Below are 20,367 nucleotides of genomic sequence, written 5' to 3'. Positions count from 1 at the left end.
TCTATGAATTTTGGTATCCACAACAGTTGGGGGGTTTAGTTCTGAAACTTCCATCCTTGCCACCTCCAATACTAAGGGACAGCTGAATTTTTGTTTTAAATAATAAGTACAGTGAATACTTCACACGCTGCTACAGAAAGAATTCATCACCAAGAACAATTTCAGAACAAAACACAACATGAACATAGTAGTGAGGGATATCTAAATCTTAAAAAATGTTTATTTTTTTATTTTTTGACAGGCAGAGTGGACAGTGAGAGAGACAGAGAGAAAGGTCTTCCTTTGCCGTTGGTTCACCCTCTAATGGCCGGCGCGGCCGGCGCGCTGCGGCCGGCGCAACGCGCTGATCCGATGGCAGGAGCCAGGTGCTTCTCCTGGTCTCCCATGGGGTGCAGGGTCCAAGCACTTGGGCCATCCTCCACTGCACTCCTGGGCTACAGCAGAGAGCTGGCCTGGAAGAGGGGCAACCAGGACAGAATCCAGTGCCCTGACCAGGACTAGAACCCGGTGTGCCAGCGCCGCAAGGCGGAGGATTAGCCTAGTGAGCCGCGGCGCTGGCTAAAAAATGTTTTAAGAGAAAAACATACTATAACATTTTAAAAAATTTTGGCACGGAGCTGGATTGGAAATGGAGCAGCCAGGACTTGAACCAGCTCCCATATGGGATGCCAGTACCACAAGCAGATGCTTCACCTACTCACTACAGAGTTGGCCCCATTTTAAAGTTTTTATTTTAAAGATTCATTTATTTATTTGAAATGCAGAGAGGAGAGAGGCAGGCTGTTAGACGGATATGTGTATCTCTTCCATTCACTCCCCAAATGGCAGCAACAGACAGGACCAGGCCAAAGCTAGAAGCCAGGAGCTCTCTATCGGTCTCCAACATGTGTGTCAGGGGCTGACGCACTCGGGCTATCTTACCCTGATTTCCCAGGCGCATCAGCAGGAAGCTGCATTGGAAGTTGCACAGCCAAGACTAGAAGCAGCACTTGGATGTGGGATGCCAGAGTCTTAGCAAGTGGCAGCTTATCCTGATTTACAACAATTCCACCATCCACTCCCATACAAGTTCTATTTTTTCATTTGAAAGGCAGCATTCTAGAGAGAGGGGTAGAAGGGAAAGAGAGAGACAGCGAGAAGGAGGGAGAAATCTTTGATTCCTCAATAGCCCCAAGCAGCTCAGGATAGGCCAGGTCAACAGAATTCAGGAATTATATGTGGGTGCCCCATGGTCCCCCATGAGTAGGAGGGATACAAGTACTTGGGCCATTATCAGCTGGACTGGAGACTGAAGCAGGGGTCAATAAAGGGTGTAGGCATCCCAAGCAGTGGCTTAGCCTGCTGCATAAGGTAAGCTCTGACATCTATTTTTTTTTTTTTTTAATTTGAGTTACAGACAAAGACAGGGAGAGAGAGAGAAAGGCCTTCCATCGGCTGCTTCACTCCCAGATGACTGCAACAGCTGCAGCTGAGCCAATCCGAATCCAGGAGCTTCTTCTGGATCTCTCACGTGGGAGCAGGGGCCCAAGCACTTGGACCATCCTCTACTGCTTTCCCAGGCCATAGCAGAGATATGGATCTGAAGAGGAGCAGCAGGGAGAAGAAATGGTACCATATGAGATTCCAGCACTGCAGGTGGAGGCTTAATCCATTACACCACAGCACTGGTCCCCTCTGGCATCTATTTTAATAAATGTCTCAGAGGCTGGTGCTGTGTCGTAGTGAGTAAAGCCACCACCTGCAGCGCCGATAAGCCATATTAGTTCTGATTCAGCTCTATGCTATGGTTGGGAAAGCAGTAGAAGACAGCCCAGATGCTTGGACCCCTGCACCCACATGGGAGACCCGGAAGAAGCTGGTGGTTCCTGGCTTCGGATTGGTCCAGCTCCAGCCACTGCAGCCATTTGGGGAGTGAACCAGTGGATGGAAGACTTCTCTTTCTCTGCCTCTGCCTCTCTATAACTCTGCCTTTCAAATAAATAGATAAATCTTTTTTTAAAAAAATAAAGTGCATAAGATGTTTAACTGCTTGGTAGCAAAGGGATGGTTATAAAGCAAAATTTTCATCACACACAAGCAGAGAAATGAACAGACCCAAAATTAGGATGCTAGAATCCTTCTCATCCTCTTTTGCTCTTATTCCTATCTTAAGAAGAGGTTAGGCATTCAAGAAATATGAGTTGTTGAAAGGGTACACTGGAGGCCGGCGCTGTGGCACAGCAGGTAAAGCTGCAGCCTGCAGGGCTGGCATCCCATATGGGAACCAGTTTGAGTCCCGGCTGCTCCACTTCCAATCCAGCTCGCTCGCTCGCTCGCTCTCTCTCTGCCTCTCCTTCTCTGTGTAACTCTTTCAAATAAATTAAAAAAAAAAAGGTACACTATTCCTCCTGATCAATCATCTCCATTAACAGTAATTTCTCTGCATGTTACAAACCTCAAACCCTGACACAAATATTTCTGTTTTGATGTTTAAAACACAAGTAGGGCCAGCATTCTGGTGTACCAATTGAGCCACTGTTTGTATAGCTTACAGTTTGAGTTGGGGCTCCTCAAATTCTGTTCCAGCTCTCTGCTTATGAGCCTGGGAAAACAGTGGAGGATGGCATGAGTGTCTGGGAGATCCAGAGCTTTGGGAACCTGGATTTGTCTTAGGCTAGTCCCAGCCGTTGTAGCCAGTTGTAGAATGAACCAGTGGATGGAAGAGTGATCTCTCACTCTGACTTCTGAATAAAGTAAATTATTAGGGAAAAAAAAAAAAAAAAAAAAAAAAAAAAACAACCCTAGAAATCCTAATGTCCAACTGTAAAAGACTGTTTAATGAAATAGTATACGAAGATGCTTCCAAAAGTTCATGGTCCAAAGTATTTTCGAAAACCATGCATAGTTTTTCATGTTATTTTCCATAAACTTTTTGAAGACTCCTTGTACATTCAAAAGGATATACTGTGTATTAAATATCAAAGTATCTACATAGTGTTAAAGATATGAAATCATGGGATCCCATTTCTGCACATGTAAACACATATGCAAAAAAGAGATCAAGAAAAATATACACTAATGGCAGTTATTATCTGGTAGATAAACTTTTAAGGGTTCTTCTGAGTTATAATCCAAAAATTTTGGAAAATTATCATGTAGCAAAAGAAAAAATAGAGAAAAAGGTAAAATAAGGACTTAGTCCTGCATTTACAGATGTCATTCACACACACACCTGACATCACATCCATTACCAGGACACAAACTTACTCATGTTGCCCATAGGCCGCATGCCTTGGGGAGACTGCCCAGACTGCTGATTCTGTTGGCTCTTCGCTTGCACTTGGGGTTGGGTCGGCATCTGATTTACTTGGTAGGGTAGTCCAAGAGCTGCATAGGCTCTTTCTATAGAACTGGGATCAATCTGACTGACCGTGCTTAGGCTGGGGGTAGACTGCTGACCCACCCCTAGAGAGCTAGGGTTTCCTAATCCAACAGGTGCGCCAGTCAAAATTGCTAGAGAAGACAAAAGATAGGGATTAAAGTTGGTAAGAGAGAGAGACTAACATGTTTGATTAAATTTGAAAAAAAAAAAAAAAAAAGAAAAACAAAATTGTTGTTTGGTTATAAAACATCACAGTGCATGTATCTTGTCTCCCACTAGTTTCTTAAAAATTTTAGTAGATATAGAACTGCTTGATCAAAGGGGATTTTTAGTGTAAAAACAACATACGGCTTCTTACAGCCACCTGTGTATGCATATCTTACAGTCACACAAATGCCACCAAATAGCATCATTTCTGCAAATATGATAGGAGAGAAATGGTCCCTTTATTTATTATTTCAACAGTGAAATTCACGGGGTTTTCCCTCTCAAGTGAATTTCCTATTCCTTTTATTATTTTTAGAAGATTGATTTATTTGAAAGGCAGAGTTATAGAAAGAGAGGGAAACACACAGAGGGAGAGAGAGAGATCTTCCATCTACTGACTCACTCCCCAAATGGTTGTAATGGCCAGGTCTGGGCCAGGTCAAAACCAGGAGTCCTCAACTCTGTGTTCAGGCCTCCCACATGAGTGGCAGAGGCTTCCACTGCTTTCCTAGGTATATTAGCAGGGAACCAGACTGCAGGTGCAGCAGCTAGGACTCAAAATGGCACTCACATGGGATGCTGGCATTGCATGAGGCTGCTTAATTCACTAGGCCATAACACCAGGCCTCCCTATTTCTATTCACATGGTATTACTTATGACTTTTCTCTAAGTGCTTCTTTAAAATTATAAAAATCAGTCTCAATTCTCTATTTAAATAATTTCAAACTATCTTGAGTATTTAGATCACAGGTACCAAACAGCAACTTGTTTAGTGCCAGAACAATAATGTTTCCTCGTACTTGAAATGTAACATCAGCTATTTTTTTTTTTAAATAAAGAATGAATTTGAAAGTTCCTGAGTCTTATTTTAGCTATTAAAGCAGTTCAATCTATTCATTAATATGAGGTTAATGGGAAGCAGAAAAACCAAAATAAACATTCCGTCAACTCAGTACATTTCATTTTCATTTAAAATAGCACCAGGTAATCACAAGTATTTCACATCATCAAGAAGTACTCTATCTACATCCAGAGTCATTTGGTATAAACCTTCAAAAGATTTTATGACTTACACTGTTGATTTCTCTTATCCCCAGCATTTTTGAGAGGAAGACACACAGGACAATCATGCCTTGTACAATTCTTCCAGTGTGAAATGATTTGTCGAGAAGATGCACAGTGTGCCACTAATGAAAAAAAAAATTTTCCATGAACAGGTTATATACTCACATTAATAGCTAACTTACTGATTATTTAACAGATTTTACAAATGTTACTCATGTCACCTTCCTAACATCCTTAACAGGTAGCTCTAATTCATACTCTCATTTTAAAATTAACAGGTAGAAAATCGTCAAGCCATTTGCAGAAACTCAGTCTGCCTTTATAACCATTTCCCCACAACATGCTATTTGACCCATATGCTGCTGAGTGAACAAATTCTAACCAAAGTTACGACAGACATAGACAGGCCTATGAAAGGATTTTAATGATTCCATACACAAACTGGGTATTAAACTGGGTAAAGTTAAATTAAATGATCTCCCTACATGACAATCAAATAATCATACATAAAAGATGCGATGTTGGGGCAAATCAAATTCAGTGAAGATCACCACAATGGGGGAAGACCTTTAACCCTTCCTCTGCTACCATATACCTATATATTCATTCCTAAAAGGATACTGAATTTTTATTATTTCCTAATACACAGTTAAGACAGACATGACCAGTAAAGACATCAGAGTAACTATATGTTTACTGTATGCTTCTCTATAATTCCCAAAAGTTGTATGCAGCTTAGATGTCCTTTACTAGGTGAATGATAAACTATGGTACATCCAGAAAATGGAATTTTTAAAAGCTTGAGTTATAAATGATACACGAAGTATTATACACATTTAATGTACACTTTGAGAGGCAGAGTGGAGAGAAAGGTCTTCCTTTTTCTGTTGGCTCACCCCCTAATTGGCTGCTATGGCCAGTGCACTGTGCCGATCCGAAGCCAGGAGCCAGGTGCTTCCTCCTGGTCTCCCATGCGAGTGCAGGGCCCAAGCACTTGGGCCATCCTCCACTGCACTCCCGGGCCACAGCAGAGAGCCGGACTGGAAGAGGAACAACTGAGACAGAACTGCCTCCCCGACCGGGCCTAGAACCCAGGATGCCAGCGCCACAGGTGGAGGATTAGCCAAGTGAGCCACGGCACCAGCCTTAATGTACACATTTTGATGAGTTTAAATTACATATGTGTATGTTTGTAATATCATAACCACAACCAAGGTATTAGACCTATCCATCCCTACATCCCGTGGACCCACTCACCTTGGCAGGACTTGCCTGACTGGCAGTGCGTCATGTGGTTTAGGACATTCTTCATGGTGCGACAGTGGGGAAGGTTGCACTGCCTCACTTCTCCATTAGCCTGCTCCCGGCGCTGGCACTTGTGTGCGTGTAAAAGGAGAACAAGCTGCTGCTGAATGAGCTTGCGTTTTTCGGGGTCAGCTGTGTGTGCTCCAGAACCCATTCCTTGGGCAACTGGAGTCACCAGGCCCGGTTGCTGGACCTGCGGGGCAGGCTGTTGGCCCTAAGGGTTAGAATGATAAAGACACTTAATGTTATGTGTAATGTACTAACTCTTAATAAACAAAGACCTAGATATTTAAAATTAAAATCTCTCTTGCTGATTTACAGTATGCTACATTTTCAAATATAAATAAATGATAGCTCCTACCATCAATAAACTCAATTTAGTAAAAAAATAAAAAGCGTCACCATGTAATTAATTACATGCACAACAAACTGAACGAAACCAAAGAGAAGGGCATGGTAAATTCCAGTGGGAGAGGGCAAAGCAAGGAGGTGGTAGCATGATTAGCAAGTCCTTGCCAGGTTTTTCAAGAGCAACAGTGGCAGTGTTACATTCACAGCTTAGGATGCCCATATTCCATGAGAATGCCTGGCTACTCTGCTTTCTTTTTTAAAGATTTATTCATTCATATGGAAGTCAGAGCTACACAGAGAAGGAAGGGGTGGGGAGAGAAAGAGAAGGGTCCTCCATCCACTGGCCCATTCCCCAATTGGCCACAACCGCTAGAGCTGCGCTGATCCGGAGCCAGGAGCCCCCTGGTCTCCCATGTGGGAGCAGGGGCCAACCTCCATTGTCCTCTCAGGCCACAGCAGAGAGCTGGATTGAAAGTGGAGCAGCCGAAACTCGAACTGGCACCTATATGGGATGCTGGCACTACAGGCAGTGGCTCTACCCGCTACACTGCAACGCCAGCCACTACTCTGCTTTCAATCCAGCTTCCTGCTAATGTGTATTCTACGAGGCAGCAGATGGTAACTTAAGAACCTGAGTCCCTGCCACCCATAAGCAAGACAAGGACTGAGTTATCGGCTTCTGGTTTCCTTATGGCATTTGAGGGGTGAGTAGGTGGATGGAAGACCTCTGTCTCTGTTTCTTTTTCCCACGCTTTCCCCTCCTCCCTCTGCCTTTTGAATAAAATGAAAAAAAATTTTTAAAAGGGATTTACTTATTTCAAAGAGTTACAGAGAGGGAAGGAAGGACAGATCCTCCCATCTGCTGGTTCCCTCTTCATATGGCTTCAATGGCCAGGGCTGGGCCAGGCCGAAGCTGGAACAAAGGAACCAGGAGCCTCATCCGGGTCTCCTTTGTGGGTGGTAGGGGCCCAGGCACCCAAGCCATCTGCTGCTGCTTTTCCCAAACCATCAGCAGGGAGACAGTGTGGAAACAGAGCAGCCAGGAATAGAACTGGTACTCAAATGGAATGCTGGCCCTGATTTTTATTTTGCTTTTTAATTTATTTGAAAGTCAGAATTAGAGAGAGATCTTCCATCTGCTGGTTCACTCCCCAGATGGCCACAGGTGCCTGGGGCTGAGCCAGTCTAAACCAGGAGCATCAGCCAGGTCTCCCATGTGAGTGGCAGGGACCCAATCACTTCAGCCATCCTCCACTGCTTTTCCCAGGCCATCAGCAAGGACCTGGGCCAGAAGTAGAACAGCCAGGAATCAAACTGGGCCCATAAGGGATGCCAGTGTCACATGCAGAAGCTTTACCCAAAACATCACAACACTGGTCTAGTTCTCTTTTAAAGTTGGCACTGTGGCTCACTAGGCTAATCTTCCGCCTGCAGCGCTGGCACCCTGGGTTCTACTCCTGGTTGGGGCACCGGTTCTGTCCCGGTTGCTCCTCTTCCAGTCCAGCTCTCTGCTGTGGCCTGGGCAGGCAGTGGAGGATGGCCCAAGTGCTTGGGCCCTGTACCCGCATGGGAGACCAGGAGGAAGCACCTGGCTCCTGGCTTCGTATCGGCACAGTGCACCGGCCGTAGTGGCCATTTGGGGGTTGAACCAATGGAAGGAAGACCTTTCTCTGTCTCTCTCTCACTGTCTTAACTCTGCTTGTAAAAAAAAAAAAAAAAAAAGAAGGAAGGAAGGCAGGCAGAAAGGAATTTTAAAAAAGATCAACGTGAAGCTTGTTGGTAGACCAGGGGTGTTTTGGGTGGGTAGAAAATTAACTTTTTGTAAACTCTCGAAGAAATTTAGTTTTCAATTTCTGAAGACATAAATACTATGGCTTTATTAATCTTTACATCTCTAGCACATAGCGGATTATCTGAAATAAAGGCATTCAGTGAACATGTAACACAAAGCAAAAAACAAAACATCTGAAACAGAAATAAAATTACTTATAGAGCAATTTTTTTTTAAAAAAGGAAATTACTCAATAAATTTACAACAAGAAATGGAGCTATTTTAGAAAAATATCAATGTTAGAAGCTTCTGAAAAATTTTCCAAAAACCACTGCTTGTAAGTATAATTTTATGGGTCAACTTAAAAAATACAGAAAAATAATAGTATATAACTTTTGAGACAGTAGTTAGCTTTGTGTAGTATTTACCAAATAAAATCAGTAAGTATGGTCCCTAAGAATTGGAACCCTGTGTGCCAGTGTCCTTCTCCCAAAGAGAAAGTTTCCACTGTCCTATCCTTCAGAAATGTTCACCAGCCAATGGTACTCAATGATAGAACCCTGTAACTTCATGATGGCAGCACCCGTGGCTCCTGTTTGGATAAGCATTCTTGCTGATCATGACACACAAGAACAAAATACCATATAAAATGAATTAAACCACAGGTTCACAGGGGTCATCTACTAAACTGGGTTCCTCATGTGTAAAAATCCTAGTATGTATAGAAGGTGCAAAAGTAACACAATTCATTTGTTAAAATGCCAGTTTGAGACAAGTTTGTAATTAGCACTCACCATGTTGGGCATTCCTCCACCGGGAACACCCTTTTTATCCATTGCAAACGGAGATAAACTATTTGGTAGTACAGTCTTTGTCTGAATCTGGAGACCAAGGCCACTGGCTCCAATCTGCTGTCCAGAACTCTGAGTATATGGGGAACCATAAGGGTTGGGGTTGCTCATCATTCCCATCTAAGAGCAAGAAACAGAGAAAAATTTTATTCCTCAGATTAGAGCATTATTCTCTTCCTTGTCCTGTTCCCTAATTATAAAGAAAATTTTAAAAGAAATCCTCTGCTTGCATCAGAAAACATATAGTATGATTGTATCTACTAAACAAGGTTTGTCATTCCAGTCCATCAGAGTAACACACATGATATTTATGGGCTTTCATTCAATGTATAAACCATGACTAATTCAATTCAGTACAATACCAACCATTTAATCCTAGACATTTTATAGTTTGACATGTCAAAGCATTTTAATGTGTATTTCAGCATTTTCTTTATGTAAAAGGTAGAAAATTGGTGGCTTATGGGATTTGTCCTTTAAAAAAATACATTTATTTGAAAGGAGGGGAGAGACAGACAGAGACGGAAAGATCAATCGCTCAGTGAGGTTCCATCTTCTGGTTAGCTCCCCAGATTGCCCCAACAGTCTGGTCTGGGCCACGCCAATGACAGGAGCCAAGAATCTCAACCAGGTTTCCCACATAGGTGGCAAGGAGGGGCCCAAGTCCTTGGGCCATCATCTGCTGTCTTCCCAGGTGGATTAGCAGGAAAACTGGACTGAAAGCCAATCAGCCAGGACTTGAACTGACACTCTGATACAGGATGACAGCATTGCAAGAGGTGGCTTAACCTGTAGTGCCACAACATTGGCTCCTAATTTAGGAACAATGGCAGTATTTATAAAACTTTTTTTTTTTTAAAGATTTATTTATTGATTTCAGTCAGAGTTACACAGAGAGGAGAGGCAGAGAGAGAGAGAGAAGTCTTCCATCCACTGGTTCACTTCCCAGTTGGCTGCAATAGCCAAAATCATGCTGATCAGGAGCCAGGAGCTTCTTCTGGGTCTCCCATGTGGGTACAGGGGCCCAAGTACTTGGGCCATCTTCTACTGTTTCCCAGGCCATAGCAGGGAGCTGGAATGGAAATGGAGCAGCCGGGACATGAACTGGCACCCATATGGGATACTGATACTGCAGGCGGTGGCCTCACCCACTATGCCACAGCACCGGCCCCTATAAAACCTTTTGATTCTAAATTTAGGTAGGCTATGCAAAAAACTCTGGACTCTTTACCATTCTTTTCTATTTTAAACCTAGCAGTTCTATTTCTTAAGTCTTCTGCTTAGTCCTTAAAGTAATTTGACTTTGGAGCCAGCACCATAGTACAGTGGGTGAAGCTGTCTCGTATGATGCCAGCATTGGTGCTAGCTGGTGTCCCAGCTGCTCCACTTCTGATCCAGCTCCCCGCTGAAAGCCTGGAAATGCAGCAGAGGATGGCCTGAGTGTTTGGGTCCCTGCCATCCATGTGGGAAACCCAGATTAAACTCCTGGCTTTGGACTGGTCCAGTACTGGCTGTTATGGGGAGTAAACCAGTAGATCAAAGGTCTTCGTGACTCTCCCACTCTCAAAATAAATAAATAAATCGTTAAAAAAAAAAAAAAAAAACGAACAAAATGGGGCTGGCACTGTGGCGTAGTGGGTGAAGCCGGCGCCTGCAGTGCCGGTATGGCCTAAGAAACCAGTGGAAGATGGCCCAAGTCCTTGGGCCCCTGCACCTGCATCGATCGGGAACCCGGAGGAAGCTCCTGGCTTCGGATTGGCGCAGCTCCGGCCATTGAGGCCAATTGGGGAGTGAACCAGTAGATGGAATTCTTCTCTATTTAACTCTCAGTTTCAAGTAAAATAAATCTTTTTTAAAAAGGTAATTTGATTTTGTAACCCCTATGTACTTAAAAAACTAGCTTCTCTTCTAAATTTATGTTAACTTCACTTGGAGCCATCATAATCACTCTTCCTCTCTCTCAATTTCTCCTCCTGCCACTGTCACTGTCAAAGTTCAATCTCTTTATCACTGCTTGCATACACTGTATGCAACAGTTATGCCTGCCTCCTGTATTCAACTCTCTAGTAATAAAGAAACAAACTAAGGTAAACACCAAGAGCTTCATGAGGCCCGACTGCTTCTCCACAATATTATACTAATTCTTGTACATTCTTGTAAATGTAAAAATATCCTGCTTCTTGGGTACAACTTTTGCTGTAAGCTTTCCCTGTCTGCAACTGAGCAGATGCACACTTCCTTTCCTACTCTACTTCCTGATGCTAACCTGTAAAGGAAACAAACGGCAGTCACTTCAATGTCGTTGTTGTTCATTTAGTTACAGTCACAACTAAGAACAACCTGTGAATTCTACGCATCCTTGAAATGCCAAATGTTACTTACTACTACTGTGAAGCACTGTCTCTTCTAGACAGCTCTTTCACAAGTGAACATGTCTATATCAGTAACACATTTGTGAAAATGTATGCCTCTCAAAGAGGCAAACCATGTGCAAAAGGGGCAGAATCTCAATTCATTTATCATTGTAGTCCCATGATCTTGACCTCTTAAATGTCATCATAGCTCTTTTAATTAGGAAAACAGAAACTATAAAAGCCATAAATTGTATGAGCCCCCTGTAAATAAAATTCATTTCTTTAAATCATATGCAGTCTGTATAGTCTGTACATCTATATGAATGTGACAGCTTCGTCAATTCAAAAGTTTGTCTGTGGTAGAAAGGAAAAGAAGTTAAAAGAATTTTTTCAGTTAGAGACTAGGAAGTAACCTGCTTAATGCACTAATGATAGGGTAATGAGAATAAAGAAAGTAGCATGGTTTGGATGAAGGCATACAAGAATGAGACAGCTTGAATGGGTAGCATCCAGGCCAAAAAATTTCTCAGAAAGTTGAAATTTTCTAAGGAAATCTGACCAGTACGACTGTAGGGACAGGGGCCAGTGCTGTGGGGTAGTGGGTTAAAGCACCTGTGGTGCTGGCAAATCAACAGATGTTCCATTTCTGATCCAGCTCCCTGCTAATGCATCTGGGAAGGCAAAGTAAGATGGCCCAAGTCCTTGAGTCCCTGCACTCAAGTGGGAGACCGGGAAGAAGCTCCGGGTTCCTGGCTTGGGATCAACCCAGTTCTGGCCATGGTGGCCCTTTGGGGAGTGAACCAGCAGGTAGAAGATCTGTCTCATACCAGCCCCAGTAATTCAGCCTTTCAAGTAAATAAATAAATCTTTAAAAAAATAAAATCCTGGGGCCGGCGCCGTGGCTCACTTGGTTAATCCTCCGCCTGCGGTGCTGGTACCCCATGTGGGTGCCGGTTCTAGTCCCGGTTGCTCCTCTTCCAGTCCAGCTCTCTGCTGTGGCTGGGAGGGCAGTGGAGGATGGCCCAAGTGTTTGGGCCCCTGCACCAGTGTGGGAGACCAGGAGGAAGCACCTGGCTCCTGGCTTCGGATCAGTGTAGTTGGGACCATAGCGGCCATTTGGGGGGTGAACCAATGGAAGGAAGACCTTTCTCTCTGTCTCTCTATCTGTCAAAGAAAAAAGGAAAAAAAGAAAAAGCCGGCGCCACGGCTCACTAGGCTAATCCTCTGCCTTGCGGTGCCGGCACCCTGGGTTCTAGTCTCGGTCGGGGCGCTGGATTCTGTCCCGGTTGCCCCTCTTCCAGGCCAGCTCTCTGCTGTGGCCAGGGAGTGCAGTGGAGGATGGCCCAAGTGCTTGAGCCCTGCCTTGGGAGACCAGGATAAGTACCTGGCTCCTGCCATCAGATCAGCTCGGTGCGCCAGCCGTAGTGCGCTGGCTGCGGCGGCCATTGGAGGGTGAACCAACGGCAAAGGAAGACCTTTCTCTCTGTCTCACTGTCCACTCTGCCTGTCAAAAAAGAAAAAGAAAAAAAAAATCCTGCCATCTGTGCACTGCCTTGATGTCCTTTATAATGTTTTTATTCAAACACATCCCAACACAATCTGGTACTTCATGACTACATAGACACTGCCTGCTTGCCTACAGCAACTTAACTTCAACCAGGTACCAACACTGCTTGTTCCCTCAACCACAAGGCATTACCTAGAAAACTCCAAGCTCATTCTACAGCAGACTACATGGTGGTCTCAAATACATGGTAGTGTCTGCTGGGCAGCTGGTGGTAATTTAGTCCTGACATTTAAGTCACTCTTCCAACAAGGATGCTCTGGTTCTTGTTTTTCTATTTCCCTCAGTTTTGCTGCCAGAGTTATAAAAAAAAAAAATACAACCTTCTATCTCCTGAACCTTTTCTCTACTCCCACACCAAACATACATAGGAAGAAAATTTACTGTATTCCATTTCTTCTACAACATGGGCAGTGACTAGTTCCTTTCTTTTTCCATAGCTAATATACTCCCAGTGTCGCCTGACCCAGCACCATGTAGACACCAGCTAAAGTGAAAGGCAGAGACTGGTGATGTGGGTTTAGCTACTGCCTACGAAGCTAGGTGCTGGTTTGAGACCTGGCTGCTCTACTCTTGATCCAGCTTCCTGTTGACATGCCTGGGCAGGCAGTGGAAGATGGCCTAAATGCTTGGGCTTCTACACACACGTGGGAGACCTGGATGAAGCTCCTGGCTTCGGATCAGCCGAGCCCTGGGTCATCTGGGAAGTGAAGCAGTGGATCTCTCTCTCTGTTACTACTCTGCCTTTCAAATAAATTAAAAAAAAATTTTTTTTTAAAGTAAACAAAGTGTCTCAGAATATGGCATTGAAAGCCTGTCTCCCTCCCCTTGGGGACTCTTAGACCCTGTCTTACACACCTCATGGCCCAAAAACTAGTCATTCTTAATGCTTCTTGCTAACCCAAGGCTACCTAAGTTCTTAAACAGACATGCAACAGATCATATCTCTTACTTTAAAACTTTTTATGTTAAACACTCTTTAAACATTACTTGGCAAAGGCCAAGTGAACATCACAAACTGATTGTCAGAGAGCTCCATAACTGACATTAATAATCCTACAAAAAGGGAAGAGCAAAAGCAAAGCAAAGCGAAAAAGCTTCCTGCTTAGGTACGCTCTGGAAGGCAGCAGGTGATGGCTCAAGTACTGGGGTCCCTGCCACTGTCACTGGAAATCTGGAATGAGTTCCTGGACCCCAGCTTTGGTCTTGGCCTGGCCAAAATTTTTAAACCTCTGACAACAGAGTATACCCTTGACATATAACTTACACTGTGTAAGATTAAACATGAACAGTGAGGAATAAGTGGGTAACGGACTCCAACACTCACCTTAAGAGGCTGGGGGCCTCTCAATCCTGTTTGTCCTCCCATTTGAGGAGAGCCCTGCTGCAGTGGCTCTGACAGTAAGTTGCCAGCATTTCCCATGCTTGGGTTTGGGTACTGCATATTCGGTCGCCCTCGGCCTGCTCCAATTGAACCGTTCATGACTTGATTAGGCATCATCCCCTGTCCATTGCCTGCAGCCAACATTCCAGGATTCATGCCAGCATTCATCCCTGTGTTCATTCCCATGGCAGGCTGACTGACTGGACTGTTCATCATGCCTGCTGTGGACTGCGTGGGACCCTGATTTGGTCCACCAGCACCCACTCCCATGTTGGGAGAAGTCAAGCTGGCCTGTGCCATTGGGCTTTTGACCATGCTGTTTATCAAACCTAATCCAGGACTGTTCTGTTGGGCCTGGCTGGCCATGACTTGGCCAGGGCCACCAACCCCCATATTGAGGTTAGGGGAACTACCAGATCGCAGCAATTCTGACAGCTGTTTATGTTTGGAGGCTGCATCTTGTACTATGCCAAGACTTGTCTGAAGCTGACTAATATCACCACCATTGGTCAGTCCCAATTCTGTAGAGTTGATCAATTCATCTGGTAAGTCGTGCTCCAGGTCGAACAGTGAACCAAAATCTAAAAGCAAAGAGAAAAGATGTTAAAGTTGAACAGAAGGAAAATCAGAAACTGCTGTACATTGTTTTTAATAAGCATTATAGATATCATTTCCAAACCTTCACTCCACGGAACAGTACCTCTCTATTGTTTTGCAGTTTTTTCATGTTATGCTAAAACATTTTGTAATATAAATGAAAAACAACAACAACAACAGGGTTATTTAGTTATACCAATAGGTTTAAATACATAACAACTGTACCTAAAATAAAACCAAGGGGAAAAAAAAGCTGAAATGTTAGTTAACATGCATTATGTGAGTTCCTGGAAGCTTAAATTGACAGTCCAAAAAAAAAAAAAAAAAAGATAAGCAATTATGTTGTATGAATAAGCAGAATTCCTTAGAAGGTTAAAAGATTTGTCTACATACAAACAACACAGAATGAAAGCAAAAATTTGAAATTTATAGTCACAAAGAAAGAGCTGATATGAAAGAGCTACCATTTGTAGAATTCTCAGTTTGTGCTTTCTCAAGGACCCATCACAGTGCCCACCACAAAGCAGGTCCTTTGAAACTAAGTGAATTTGCTTTCACAAGACCGGCAGCGACACAATAGTTTTCCTTAACCAAAATCTAGCCAGGGCATAAAGCTATGTTTCCTTCAACACACAAAACATCCCCATCCCACTCCCACCAAAAAAGGGAAGAAATTACAGATTAACACATGATTTCTCAGGGCCAGTGCTGTGGCATAGGGGGGTAAGCTGCCACCTGCAGTGCTGGCAAGTCCTGGCAGCGGCACTTCTGATCCAGCTCCCTGTTAACACACCTGGGACATCAGAAGATGTCCCAAGTACTTGGGTCCCTAAACCCACATGGGAGAGCTGGAAGAAGTTCCTGGCTTCCAATCAGCAAGCTCCAGCCATTGTATCTGGGATGGATGATCTATTTCTCCACCCCCCCCAACTCTGCCTTTCAAATAAATAAATCTTTTGTTTAAATATTTATTTATGAGAGAATTAGAGAGAGAGGATGAGGGAGAGGGAGAGGGAGAGAGAGGTGTCTTCCATCTGCTGGTTCACTCCCCAAATGGCTGAAATGGCCAGAGCTGAGCCTATCCAGAGCCAGGAGCCAGGAGCTTCTTCTGGGTCTCCCATGCGAGGGCAGGGCCCAAGGACTCGGGCCATCCTCTGCTGCTTTCACACATTAGCAGGGAGCTGGAACAGAAGTGAAGCAGCCAGCACTGCAAGTCATGGCTTTACCCACTACACCACAATGCTGGTCCCCAAATAAATCAATCTTAAAAAAGAAGATAGCACATCCCTGGTCTCTCTGCTTGTTGGCAACAGCACCTGTGCCCAAAACATGACAATTAAAAAAAGGCTTCCAGATATCAGCAAATTGTGTCCTGGTGCAAACTGCTTTTTATTGACCTGTTTATGGACAAGGGATCTTCAGAAAGTTCAGAGATATGTAGCATGAAAAACCAAGAAACGAACTTCAAATTTTTCTTCACCAAAATACATCTTTTAATCCAGTACCCACAACCTGTTTTTTGAAGTCCCCTCACATTAACCTATGACATAAAGTTTTTGAGCTTTCTTTCAATTCTCCAGTTTTCACATTAAAAAGGCAGTACTGGGGCTGGTGCTGTGATACAGTAGGTTAATTCTCTGCTGGCAGCGCCGGCATCCCACATGGGTGCAGGTTCTAGTCTCAGCTGCTCCTCTTCATCCAGGTCTCTGCTACAGCCTGGAAAAGCAGCAGAAGATGGCCCAAGTGCTTGGGCCCCTGCACCCATCTGGGAGACCCAGAAGTAGCTCCTGGCTTCAGACTGGCACAGCTCCTGCTGCTGCTGCCATTTGGGGAGTGAAACAGCAGATGGAAGACCTTTCTGTCTCTCACTCTCTCTGCCCTAACTCTACCTCTCAAATAAATAAAGAAATAAGATCTTTATAAGTAAAAAAGTCAGTACTGAGTATTTAATACAGTCACAATCAATAAAAGCTTATCCTATAAAAAACATGCATCCCTTGCCAACAAGCTATTGCTTTAATGATCTACTTGATCCAATTAATCTTGGTATCTAAGTATGGCTTTCTGCCCCTGCTGCTCTATCCTGCCACTGAAATTATCTATCCGCCTCCATCCCTACTCTGCATCTTGTCTCACCATCCCTCACCCAACCCATGCACCCAGACTTGTAACTCTAAGAATATGCCTTATTATTACACCCAACTTCTTGAAAAATGTCCAGCACAGTAAGCATGTGGCCACACCTGAACTGTATTCCCAGATCAACATGGCTTAAAATCTACAGTTCTACAGATTTTGCCACTTCAAAGTAAAAACATGTAGTAAACAACAGATTTGGAATATAAAGAAAAGATTCAAGCACAATGAACCTAAAGCCACTTCTCACATGGTTGTTTGATATACTGACATGTTTCTTTCATTATTTTCTATTTATATAATTTACAAAATTGGAATCAAACTTTCTATGTTTACTGTTCCCTTGATCCAAGCAAGAAAAAAAATATCATCCGCATATTGAACATGGGAATGGAGCTGAATTAAAATAACCTCTCATGTGGCCGGCACTGTGGTGTAGCAAGTAAAGCCACCACCTGCAGTGTTGACACCCATATGGGCGCCAGTTCGAGTACTGGCTGCTCCACTTCCAATCTGGCTCTCTGCTTTGGCCTGGAAAAGCAGCAGAAGATGGACCAAGCGCTTGGGCCCCTGCATCCACGTGGGAGACCCAAAGAAGCCCCTGGCTTCGGATCAGCTCAGCTCCGGCTGTTGCGGCCAACTGGGGGGTAAACGAAAGGATGGAAGACCTTTCTGTCTCTGCCTCTACCTCTCCTTCTTTCTCTGTGTAACTCCAGCTTTCAAATAAATAAATAAATAATCTTTAAAAAATAATCTCTCCTTAGAATTTAGGTACGACTGGCGCTGTGGCAAAGCAGGTAAAGCTACTGCCTGCAGTACCGGCATCCCAGTTCAGAGTCCCGGCTGCTCCACTTCTGATCCAGCTCTCTGCTATGGCCTGGGAAAGAAGTAGAAGATGTCCCAGGTAGGGTCCCTGCACCCACGTGGGAGACCCAGAAAAAGCACCTGGCTCCTGGCTTCGGTTCGGTGCAGCTATGGCTGTTGCAGCCGACTGGGGAGTGAACCAAAGGATGGAAGACCTTTTTCTGTCTCTCCCTTTCTCTGTAATTCTTTGAGATAAATAAATAAATCTTAAAAACAGAATTTCTGAGTTGGAGTTTGAGCTCCACTTGATTCCAGCTTCCTGCTAATGTGCACTGTGGGAGGCAGTGGTGATGGCTCAAGCAGCTGGGTACCTGCCACCCAAGTGGGAGATCTGTATTGAGCTCTGGGGTCCTGTCTTTGACCTGGCCCAGTCTGGCTGCTGCAAGCATTTAAGGGAATGAAAAAACACACAGACAGATCTTTCTCTGCTTTCCAAATAAAAAATAAATACATGCACTTAAAGTTCTGTAATTCAAAGCTTGCTCGGGACACTTACGTTCCACGCGGCAGTACCTAGGTCTCAGTCCTGGCTCCACTTCTGATACTGGCACTCTACTAATGAGCATCCTGGGAAGCAGTAGATAGATGATGGCTCACGGAGTTGGGACTCTGCCACCCACTGAGGATACCTGGACTGAATCTGGTGTGTCTTAGCCCTGACTGCTGCAGGCATTTGCAGAATGAACCAGGTCCTCTTTCAAATAAAAATTTCTAAGAATTTTTTTTTTATTTATTTCAAAGTTAGAGTTACAAAGAGAGAGGAGAGGGAGGAAGGGAGGGAAAGAGAGATTCTTCCACCTGCTGGTTCACTCCCTAGATGGCCACAATGACTGGGACAGGGCCAGGCTAGAGCCAGGAGCCAAGAGCTTCATCTGGGTCTTTGAAGTGGGCAGTAGGGGCACAAACACTTGGGCCATCTTCTGCAGCTTTTCCCAGGTCATTAGCAGGAAGGCAGATCAAAAGTGGAGCAGCTGGGACAGAAACCAGAGTCCATACAGGATGCAGGAATCACAGGCTGTGGCTTTACCCACTATGCCAACACTGGCCTCAAGAAAAAGAAATTCAAAGGCTTATGATGAAAAATGAGACTAAAAACTAACGGGTTCAGTATCCAAGTTACTATATTAGAAACAGAACAGTAGGAACTGTAGGAACCAGAGAAAGATCTTTGGGTTCACTCCCAAAAAGACTGCAAGGCCAGGGCTGGGCCAGGTAGAGGCCAGGAGCAGGCCAGGAGCCTCTTTCAGATCTCCCACTGAAGGCAGGGGCCCAAGTATTTGGGTCATCCTTCACTGTTTTCCCAGGTACATTAGCAGGGAGCTGGATTGGAAGTGGAGCAGCTGGGACTGGAACCTGTGCCCATATTGGATGCCGGCACTGCAGGCGGTGGCTGCAATACTACTAATCAATTTTATGCAAACAAAAACAAAAAAACACAACAGAAAACAGTAATTCCCAAGAAAACATTCAATCCTTAATCCAAAAGATAAGACATAGGCTATTCCAGTTTTTCCAAGAAATTAATGGCATAAAGGGAGGTAGAGTGGAGAATGGAAAGAGCTGTGATTTAGGGGCCGCCTCCTGCAATGCCGGCATCCCATACGGGCGCTAGTTCAAGACCCAGCTGCTGTACTTCTGATCCAGATCTCCACTATGGCCTGGGAAAGCAGTAGAAGATGGCCCAGGCCGGTGCTGCGGCTCACTAGGCTAATCCTCCGCCTTGTGGTGCCGGCACACTGGGTTCTAGTCCCGGTCCGGGCACCAGATTCTGTCCCGGTTGCTCCTCTTCCAGGCCAGCTCTCTGCTGTGGCCAGGGAGTGCAGTGGAGGATGGCCCAGGTGCTTGGGCCCTGCACCCCATGGGAGACCAGGATAAGTACCTGGCTCCTGGCTTCAGATCAGCACGGTGCACAGGCCGCAGTGGCTATTGGAGGGCGAACCAATGGTAAAGGAAGACCTTTCTCTCTGTCTCTCTCTCTCTCACTGTCCACTCTGCCTGTCAAAAATTAAAATTAAAATAAATAAATAAAAGAAGATGGTCCAAGGGCTTGGGTGACCCAGCAGAAGCTCCTGACGCCTGGCTTCATCCGTTCAGCTCCAGCCACTGCGGCCATTTAGGGAATGAACTAGCAATGGAAGATCTCTCTCTCTTTCTCTCTCTCTGCCTCTCTGTAACTCTACCTTTCAAATAAATAAATAAATCTTTAAAAAAAAAAAAAAGGAGCTGTGATTTAAATTGAGATTTAGGGTAGGGGGGTTAGCTTAGCACTCAGAGGCCCACTGTCTCCTGTCTGGGGTCTCATGTCATGTCTGCAGCTCCTGACTTCATCATCTTCCTGCTAAAGCAGCCCCTTGAAAGGCAGGCCTGAGAGCTCAAGTAACTGGATTCTTCCCACCCTTGCGAGAGACCTAGATTGTATCCCTTTCCTGTTCCATGCCCAGCTTACAGGCCCCACTTCCACTTGTAATTATGAGCATTTGGGGAATCAAAGAGAGGATCAAAATGCGGGTACTCTTTCTCAAGAGATTCAACAACTGGATGATACGGATTCAAACA

The 20,367-nt window shown here is 44.5% G+C and overlaps 1 protein-coding gene across 1 annotated transcript in view; it reads right to left on the bottom strand.

The window, feature by feature from the left end:
* Positions 1 to 20,367, bottom strand: part of EP300 (EP300 lysine acetyltransferase) — an 88,258-nt gene that overhangs the window by 42,552 nt on the left and 25,339 nt on the right. Inside the window, exons 2-6 of the mRNA XM_002721395.6 lie at positions 14,158 to 14,795; positions 8,856 to 9,032; positions 5,892 to 6,153; positions 4,643 to 4,756; positions 3,247 to 3,492 (exon numbers count right to left, since the gene is read on the bottom strand). Coding sequence (XP_002721441.2) covers positions 3,247 to 3,492; positions 4,643 to 4,756; positions 5,892 to 6,153; positions 8,856 to 9,032; positions 14,158 to 14,795 — 1,437 coding nt within the window. The remainder of the gene's footprint in view (positions 1 to 3,246; positions 3,493 to 4,642; positions 4,757 to 5,891; positions 6,154 to 8,855; positions 9,033 to 14,157; positions 14,796 to 20,367) is intronic.

The sequence above is a fragment of the Oryctolagus cuniculus genome, chromosome 11 (assembly GCF_051225735.1).
Source record: "Oryctolagus cuniculus isolate XC-2025 breed Fujian yellow rabbit chromosome 11, ASM5122573v1, whole genome shotgun sequence".
Lineage (NCBI taxonomy): Eukaryota > Metazoa > Chordata > Mammalia > Lagomorpha > Leporidae > Oryctolagus > Oryctolagus cuniculus.
Note: the sequence above shows the minus strand (reverse complement) of the source record. Positions and strands in the feature narration are given on the sequence as shown.